Raw genomic sequence first — 10147 nt, forward strand, 5'->3', positions numbered from 1 at the left:
TTAGAGATATAGGCCTACTCTAACGTTAGCTGTGTGGTTTCTCACTTAGCAGTGACGCAGGCAAATGATGCGTTCACAGCCAACCTATAAAGTTCGGCTGCTGCAGAGCTGCAATAGTACCTAATTCTTATTACTGGGGAAGATTTTTTTATTCATAAATGTGCATACATATAGATACTTTAAGACTAAACCCAATTTGAACTATTGGAAGAATGAGTTAAAACTGGGTTTAGATAATTTAAGACCACTTACACACCAAAAACTGACAATAACCTGATATTTTCAGGTGGAATTTCATTTCATTCTCACTGTGCAATATCATTTTACACTTGTGCAATATTGTTAATAGTCTGTTTATTGTCAATAGTGTATATACTGCTCCTATTTTTATACTTCCTTCTATTTAAATGGTTCATATTTTGTTACACTTTGTTTAGCTCTTGTTTTACTGTGTTAGCTGATGCATCTTGTTTTTTGCACTATCCCCTTTGCTGCTGTACACTGCAAATTTACCCACTGCAGGACTAATAAAGGAATATCTTATCTTATCTTATCTTATCTTACATCCAGTTTGAAATATTGGAAGAATGAGGGAAAACTGTTGAGTAGCTAAGTCACTGAAACGTGTTAAAGACAAGAGAGCTCTTAAATTGTTTTCATTACTAGATAAATTAATCTGAGATAGCACTGTTTTTATATTTCAGTTTTATTTCTGTCATTTTTGTATTTGGTTTTGATCTTGCTCAACCTACGGCAGAATATTTTGGATGAACAAGACATGTAAATATGCCCTTTTTGTTTGTACTAGTCATGTTCTAAATATTAATAATGATAATAATAATAGCTTAATAAATAGTGGTGTGCACTGATGTCTCAATAAATATAAAAGGTTTAGGTTTTTGAGATTATTTTTGAGCACCTTCTGGTAGTATTTGACTATATGTCAGAGGGAAATGTTGTACTTTTTCCTTTACTACAGTTTCCAAGTTAAGATTTAAAGAAGTTAAATTTAAGAAGAATTTAATTAGTACATTTTGCTGATAATATTTCTGTACTTTCTCTTCAGTAAGATTTGGAATGCAGGCCCTTTACTTGTAATGATTCAAGATTCAAGATTCACTTTCATTTCACAGAGTGAAACTCATACTGAGTATGATTTGCATACACAGAAGGAAATTAAATATTGTTTCTCCCAGCTCCCGTCAGTGCATTAAAAAGGATAGAATAAATAAATAAGTATTAAAATTAACATACCTAAAAATAACAATAAAAAAAGATAAAATAAGTAAACGTTTCAGACACAATTTTACACAATTTGCAGTCGTGTTTAGCAGCAGAGAAAAGTGCATTCATGTCCATAGTAAAGTGCTGTTTGCATTACTGTTCCAAAAATTGTCTTTGACATGTGACTAGCTTTAGAAACTGTTTCTGTGTTAATGCTGGGGGGTTGGTTGTGAGGATGTGTGTGTGTGTGTGTGTGTGTGTGTGTGTGGTGAGGGCACACAGTCCATTTACAAGCCTAACCGCTTGTAGGAAGAAGCTGGTCAGCATCCTAATGGAGTATTTGATGTAGCCTATAATGCTTCTTTTACTTGAGTAAAGCTTTTGAATATCTTTCCCATCACTGACCACCAGATCACGAGGACACCCATTTATGTTAAAGCTGAGGTTACCAGAAACGTATTTGTATATTATCTAAATATCTTATAATCAAATCATTCACCTTTATATATTTTATTGGGTTATTTTTATTTACAGTACTATTCATCTTTCATAATTCCGATATTTCTGGTAGCACTGGGAGGCAGCGCGACAGACAGGCTAGTGTCGGAGGTTCGGTCGGACTCGCCAGGACTCGGCAGGACTCGGTAGCTAGCCGAGGAGGGGGCACTGTTGTCATTCGTCCGGGGCTGTGTGTCGAGCTTTTTGTCCAGGAGAAATGGCTGGGATTAAAGGTAAGAAACGTCCACTTTCCATCTTACTTTAGAAAGCCTCTAAAATCCGGCTCAGTTAATAAAACTGTGTCAGTTTACTCTGCAGGCAGATGGATGCGTGTTGCTAACGGTAACGTGAAGAAGCCTGCAGGGCCAATACACTGCTAGCATTAGCTCAATAGAGGTGCTTTCTGCAAGTGGATTAATTGCTGTTAACTAGCAACCACACTGCCTGCTTTCAGAGTTTAACATGATCCTCTTAAATAACATGGTTTAGATTGTAAATGTAATGCTGTTACAAGTGAAATCAGCTGATTCATCACATGGGTATAGCTCCAGTAGCCAGGGGGCCCTGCTGGCTGGCTGCTAGGATGGGGGTTGTTGAGGGTTAAACACTGCACAGATTCAGAGGTAATTGTGACATTGTCCAATGCTGATGTCCTCCCTTTCTGTCTCTCTCTCTGCTAGCTCTCATCAGCCTGTCCTTTGGAGGGGCCATTGGCCTCATGTTCCTCATGCTAGGATGTGCCCTCCCTGTGTATGAGTAAGTACCACCATCACACCATGTTAATGTGTGAAGGTAAAACTGTCCACACTTGGCACTCAGAGATGCACCTTGAGTGATCCCATCATAGGTTTACAGCTTTAGGATACAGGTGTGGATGCAGGGCTGGATTAACTTGCTTGGGGGCTCCCTGATACTAACCTGCCACATGAGACAAAGACAAGAAGAAGAAGAAAGGGACTTTATTAATCCCTGAGGAGAAATTCAATTTTTTCACTCTGTTATATTTTACATAGTACACACAGGCCCGAATACACACACGTGCACAAACAGGACCTATATGCATGCATTAATGGAGCAGTTTGGGGTTTGGTACCTTGCTCAAGGGCACCTTGGCAGTGCCCAAGAGGCAAACTGGCATCTCTCCAGTTCACACTCAGTACTTGGTCCATGCGGGGACTTGAACCTGCGACTCTCCAGTTTCCAAGCCAAGTCCCAATGGATTGAGCTACTGCCACCCCCAAGCTACAATTTCCCACCTTTGTGATCAAGAAGTTTTATTCTAACACTTAGTTCTTCCCTGTTTCTGTAACTTTTGTGTAGTATTTTATGGTGGAATATTACATGGCTCCCAGGTATTCGTGGTATGGTAATCTGAAATACGTCTGCCCCACCAATGTCATTTTCAGAGCAGTTAACAACATTTTCCAAGATGATTGAAGAAATAGGGTTATTATTTCTGTAAATTGACTTACAACAACCTGTACACAGCTGTCGGTCTCATCCACACTTGTCACTTTTTTTCTGTTTTTCATGGATGTGGCAATGTAAGAAGGTGTCCCCCAAGAATAATAATCCTGCAAACAAAACTCTAATTGGTTGACTATTTCTCAAACCACAGTGGGCCCAACACCAGACCTATTTGAATTCAAAGGATACCATCTAAGCACAATATCAGCTGAAATAATGAAGGTCTTGAAACTAGATTTTGACAGCCTACATGATCAAAATAAAGGTAATAAAGCGCCTTAAAGTCATGTACCATGTCAGTGGATATTGTACTTAAGTGGTGTATTTTCTAGGGCTGCCCCCTCTAAGTCGATTAGTCGTTTTTTATGCTTTTTTATGCTGAATGAGTTATTTCCAAGAAACTTATGAGCACATCTCTGGCAAACACAAGATTAAAAGTGGTGCTTTTGTGATTCTTTGTGAAGAAACTCTGTCGATTAAATCAACTAATCAATTAGTCGAGAAAATCGTTTGAGTTAGTCGACTAAGAGTTTCATTGAGTGAGGACAGCCCTAGCATTTCCACAAACAAAGTTGCAGTTTTTAAAATTACCACAAAACCAGTTGTCAAACAGTAAATCTTGGCTTAGTTGACTTGCCTTTTCAAAACAATTCTGATGTTTTTCAGTCTCTACATGAGACCTCGAGCTGCAGCATAAAATCTGGCACTTGTAATCTGATCTCATTTCCATTTCAGCCGTTATCATTATACTAAATGACGGCCTCAGTCCATCAGAATATAGAGGAAGAAGGCTGTTAGAAAATCAATTAGTGATATTTATTAGTAGAGTCTAACTGATATTATCAGCCAGTTTTAGCTCATCATAAATCGGTATCTCTATAATTGCCAGCCAATGAATAACAAGAAATTGCAGTTCAGAAATACCACAGATACTTTTTAAATACAATATAATACAGGCTTGTCCACTTAAATACTAGCTTATTTATTATAGCCTAGTCTAATTCATATATATATATATATATACTGTATATAGCATACAGCATGCAGGTATTTATTTCTCTCTTTTCTCTCTCTGCAGTAAATACTGGCCTTTGTTCCTCCTCTTCTTCTACATCCTCTCCCCCATCCCTTACTGCATCTCGCGGAGGGTGGTCGACGACACAGACTCGGCCAGTAATGCTTGCAAAGAGCTGGCCATCTTCCTCACGACGGGTATTGTCATCTCAGCCTTCGGCCTGCCCATCGTCTTCGCAAGAGCTGAAGTTGTAAGTTGCAGAAGCTTCTTATTGCCGTTTACACTTAACGTCAACGACAATGCCTCCAGTGTGTGCATACATACGGTTTTGTAGCTTACTTCACCAAAGCAGGAAAACCTAAAGTAAAAACGTCATAGAAAGCAGACATAAAGTAGAATATGGCATCAATACCACCACACATTTTGAGGAAAAAGTCACCTCTCCCATCATTAAATTCACCTCTTAATCTGTCACTTGTCACATTGCTCGTTGGCTCACATTCAACACCTCCAGAATTTGTGAAGCTCAAAATAAGTGTGTCGCTTTCTGTGTTAATCCTGGTCGAACACACACTCTTCAACTGTTTGTCCTCATGTTCTGTCACACCCAAGCATCCTGTTTTTACAAGAGCTGAATTTAATTACAGTACCAAGACAACATCTGATGCTAAATCTAAAATTACAATCCAAACATACGTCAAATTGCATTGAAGTCTATGGGATCTTCCCGTATGTGCCGGTCTGATGTATAGAGAGGTTAGGAAAGCCAGAACGTTTTGATCTTTTCATGGGATTTGATAACAGTAACATACTGTACATTTTGAATATTCCCAGCTGTGTTTTTTGCTCTAATGCAGTAACAAGAAGGTTTATCTCTGCCCAACAGGTTTGCTTTTGGCTCCACGCAGCAGCAGGCAAATGTGCTTATCTGACAAGCAAGAACATTAAGAGGGAAAAAGTCAAACAAAACCAGTTAGGCAATTAATTAAAATGACTTTAAGAAACTATGTCTGACCACAAAGCAGAGGAGCTGACAGAGCAGCAACTGATTAGCATTTAACAGCTGGCAGCTTATTTAATATCTCATCCTTCTGCGAGTCCTGAATATACGACTGTAGAGCAGCGAGTGGAAACGAGTCTGTAAAACTGTTGTTGTTGACACCCACTAGATTCTGGCCTAAATATGCTCTGCAGCCTGGCAGCATGTGCAGCAGCATTTGTTAACCTGAATTAATAATGCGTTGGTTTTTACAGATCGCCTGGGGGGCGTGTGCGCTCGTGCTAACGGGTAACGTAGTCATCTTCGGGACCATCCTGGGCTTCTTCATGGTCTTTGGATCCAACGACGACTTCAGTTGGCAGCAGTGGTAAAACAGCAGAGGGAGGGGGACCTTAGTCTGAACTGTTTTTATTAGCGTTACAATTATTATTATTATGGTATTACTGTTTGGTTTCTTGTTGTTGTTATTTATATGATGACCGCCCATCCATAGACTCACACCAAACCAGTGCAATACTTTTTTCTTTTTTTTTTTTACACTGCCTGCATCATATTGAACTGAAACAAGTGGGATGGAAAATGCTGACTTTCTGTTGGATTTTTACTCATTTTAGTTATGCTCTTGTGTTTTTTTGAATTTTCTCCATTTATGTGTTTTTCATTTTGTAAGCTGATGAGCGCTGGCGAACAACTTGTGTTATCTGTGAAAAAATATGTTAAAAAATAATCCAACTGAATGTTGAATGAGACTTAATCTGACCAAAACAACAGGGTCATACCTGTCTGGGCTCCTTTCTCTATTTAGTAGACAGCTTTCTCTACACTGAGAGCACAGATGGGTGTTCAGGGCTAGGTGTAAATCAGCAGAAAACTGATGGAAAATCTGCATAATACAAGCTCAGATTTCACCACTCATCTAACTATAAAACTACTGAGAAACTATAAAGAGGAATCTCTGTCCGTGGGTATATGTATATGTCCTTCGCATATCTCGAGAACCGCTCATCCGATCGACTTCACACTTGGCGGGTTATTTGGAAATTACCTCTGCTAAACCCAGACACACCAACCTAACGTCAAAGAACTAGCGGCGACGAAGGACGCCCATTGATACGCAAAGTCAACAGCCGACGGCCAACTACCACGTATGTTCTGCGTTCACCACTTAGCTTCATTCCAGATGGCCATGTCGTTGTGAAAATATCCGTGTGTTGGAATGATCAGATGAGATGAAGATGAAAAATGAGAAGAGCCTTCTGTGTTTTGCCTCTTGACTTTACTCGTTGGCTTGCTTTCCTCACTTCCGTTTCTCTTCTCATGCACTGATTCATTTAAGTTGAACAACCAATCAGAGTGATTTCTCTCACCGACGAGCTCCGCCGCCGATTCAACATGCTGAATTGGCTGTAAGAACTCTGACACGGGCAGACTAGAGCCGACGATGCGGGACACTCCGCAAAAACTAGGCCGACGGATGCTCACCTACGGCCGACCGTCGGCTTAGTGTGTCAGGACCTTTATACGTGTATTTCACCGGTGTTTGACCGCGATTAACCGCGACTTGGCGGTGTGACGCAGCTATGTCACGGTAGGTGTATTGCTCAGGACCGAAGGAAGCGCAGTGTAAAGTTGTTTGTATGAGCGGTTCTCGAGAAAGCTGCAAGCAACAACACCACAGACCAAGGCTTCATTTCCACTTGGAACCAGTCTTATTAAAGTGAAACTGTGTCTATTCTTTCTCACAGTAAAAAGGTGAAAATTCAGCTGATAGAATGCAGTTTTTTAATTAGCTTTCTGCTAATGTAGCGCTACCATCGCTAAGCTGTGAAAGTCAAGAAGATCAGTGTGTGTTTGTGAAAGAACTGGGCTGTTACTGCCAACCAACCCTTCTCATCTTTCGAAACCCCGTAAATGTAAATCAGTTTTCTTATTCCAGCAGCATGTTCTTAGTTTCTGTTTGGGATTTCTTTAATGTCTGCAATCCATAAAAAGTCATATGTCATCACACAAGATAAGGAGACAATGTTCAGGAGCAGCAGAGTGTCTGTTTCCTCTCTGACCTTAAGAGGAGAGGATTCATTCACACACCCTCACCATCACCGCAGAGATCAAATTAAACTGACTCTGTGATTTCCCAGGTGCCAACTGGATGCAGGCTGCTTGTGTTATTTTGCATAGCTGTTACCTCACTCTGTGTTTGGGTAAGCCTCGCCGTGTCGGGTCAAGAAAGCATGAACAAGCCTTTAGTAGCCGCCAGCTAGCGTAGGATTAGCCCGAGGACAGCAGCCTTGTTGGAAACTGAGTCAAGCTGGGCGACTTATAACGGAGGCCTGGTCAGTCACTAACAGCCCTTAAGCTTTTAAATGTGACTCCTTCAAAATAAAAGCATCCAGCGTCTACGCTCAGTGTTGTATTTCTCTCTCTAGAAGCACATTAGGTCCACATTTCCTCACACCAGCATTTTCATGATAAAAACACACTTCTGATTTTGTTTTGGAGTGTTTCTATGTTCTCCGGCTCGTGTGAAGGAAATTTGTACATTGGGTTGTGTAATCTGTTGGCAGCTTAAAGCCTGTAGTCAGTCAGGTGCAGCTCTCCTGTTTGCTGTTTAACTGCATGAGTGGGAGCTAAACAAGGAATTTAGCATCTACTGCCGCGTCAAAGCACTGGAACATTTTCCCTTTAGATGTTGATGATGTTGGAGGGGTTTGTTTTTGTGGATGGTTCAGTTTGAATATGTGCTCTCTGGAAGATACAAAAAAATGTGATTTTTGATGAGGACTGATGTTGACGTATTATAATTTGTTTTGATTGTGTTCCATAATTTCATAACGTATTAATTTATTTTAGTTGTTATGTGTTGTAGGCCAGCCTAGAACGTACTTTTATCATGGGTTTTCATGCACAGTAGATTTCCAATGAAAGTTTAAGACAAGCTCTTAAGTAAAGTAACACTCACTTTTTGTCCCACAGTGTCATTTCCACTTTCTCAATCCCTTTTTCAGATTTTTAAAACCACATATAAATAATAAATTGACAATAATTGACAGAACATGCATTAAAGTAAGTAATGCATATTAATTTTTCCCCCCAAGAGTTAGATGAGATGATTGACACCACTCTCATATCTGTGTGTTAATGGAGCTAGAGCCAAGACGTGATTAGCCTAGTTTAGCATAAAGACAGGAAGCAGACGGAGACAGCTAGCCTGTAAAAGTTAAAAAATATGCCTCTAAAGCAACTCCAAAGCTCCTTATTTAACACATCATATATTGTTTGTTTAATCCCTCCACAAACAAATATATATATATATATATATATATATATATATATAGGAATGACAAATTGTGGTTTTAGAGGGATTTATGTGCTTTCACTAAAAACAGTTGTATAAACTGTTGTTTGTAAAGAAATAGTTCTAGCACATAACTCTCTCTAAAACCACCATTTGTAATGTTTTAATCTCTATTTGTATGCGGATGAAACAAATGATACAACATGTTAATCAGTAAACTTCAAAGATTGAAGTTGGTAGTAGGGCTGTGTATTGGCAAGAATCTGGCGATACAATACGTATCATGATACCGGTGTTATAATTCAATATAATGTGATATATCGCAAAATAAACAACAATAAATCAAATTTTAGGAAAACTGTCATAGTATAAAGAACACACCGCCATATGCATAAAGTTACATTTTTATTCAATTAGATCAGTGGGATCACAACACAACACAAAATGAATCACTGTCTGCCACACATCTTTGCGTGTAAACTATTAATTAAAAATATATAGTGTTTTTGAGGAACAATGATAGGTGTTTTGTTTAAAAACTAAGACAGCTTCCAGTCTTAATGCTAAGCTAATTGCCTCCCTGTTCTGGCACCATACTTGAAACGCAGACATGAGAATATCTGTCTTCTCATCTAAATCACATAAACAGCTACAATTTATAAAGAAGAACAATAAGTGAAAGTTAACCACTGTGTTTCCTACATAAATTAAAAACACTATGAGAAGAGAAAAAGCATTGGAAATCTGCAGAGGGAACCCACGGCTAAAAATACTAACCGACTCCTGGGTTTTAGCACTACAAATTGGCATTAACACTTCACACTCTGCTGTAATATTTTTTTTTTCTTGTCTGTTACGTGACTCTTCCAGAGATCACAACCTCAGAGGAGCACTGATTGTATTAAAAGCACCATAACGATGGCAGCTTTTTAGTTCCAGTTCAAAATGTATTTAACTACGTTACTGAATATTGAAAACTACTGACATGATTTGTGCATATTGTTATGTAACACCACTTTGAATCTAATTGAACAGTAGATTTACCCCACCGGTGGTGAGCCAGTCTCTGGTTGGACAAGCAGGGTAACTCCATATTGTGTTCCTGAGGCGCCAACGTCTGTACGACACTGTATGAAGCTCAATTTGTCAAATGTTCTGTGACTGTCTGTTTTGACGTTGAAACTCCCCGATGTGACAGAGCCTGGTGTGTAGCTGTGGGATGGGTTTCTCTGTGTTTCTGTTTTAAGAGAAATGTTACGCTTTGTTTCTCACACATTTGGGAGGATATTGTATTTATTTATTTTAATAATCGGACGCTTCGTGTCAATGTCCAACGCCATTTTCTATCTACAATGTTTTCTGTTAAAGAGGCAGAAGTCAGCATGGTGGTTTTCTTCTTCTTTTTTTTTTTTTTTTTTTTTAAATAAATGCCATTTTTGAACATCCTCTCCTTTGAATGACTACAGATGCATTTGCTTTGCTGGCAAAACAGGATCAGATTAGGCTTTCTCATTTTAGGCTCGTAAGACTTCACAGGAAATAAGCTGAACTGATATCATCTGTGTGGCCTAGTTAGTTTGTCCTGTTGCTGAGAAGCTCTCAGTGACTTCTGGAGAATCAACCCGTTACTAGACAGAAAAAACAGCCA

At 39.2% G+C, this 10147-nt stretch overlaps 1 protein-coding gene across 1 annotated transcript; it reads left to right on the forward strand.

Moving 5' to 3' along the window:
- The first annotated feature begins 1537 nt into the window (after positions 1 to 1537).
- On the forward strand, positions 1538 to 9940 carry LOC141775568 (leptin receptor overlapping transcript-like 1). The gene is made up of 5 exons (XM_074649054.1): positions 1538 to 1668; positions 1796 to 1955; positions 2403 to 2478; positions 4268 to 4454; positions 5459 to 9940. Exons 2-5 carry the CDS (start codon positions 1940 to 1942, stop codon positions 5573 to 5575), a joined length of 396 nt encoding a protein of 131 aa, XP_074505155.1. The 5' UTR covers positions 1538 to 1668; positions 1796 to 1939; the 3' UTR covers positions 5576 to 9940.
- The last annotated feature ends 207 nt before the right edge of the window (positions 9941 to 10147 follow it).

Source organism: Sebastes fasciatus, chromosome 10 (genome assembly GCF_043250625.1).
Source record: "Sebastes fasciatus isolate fSebFas1 chromosome 10, fSebFas1.pri, whole genome shotgun sequence".
Classification (NCBI taxonomy): domain Eukaryota; kingdom Metazoa; phylum Chordata; class Actinopteri; order Perciformes; family Sebastidae; genus Sebastes; species Sebastes fasciatus.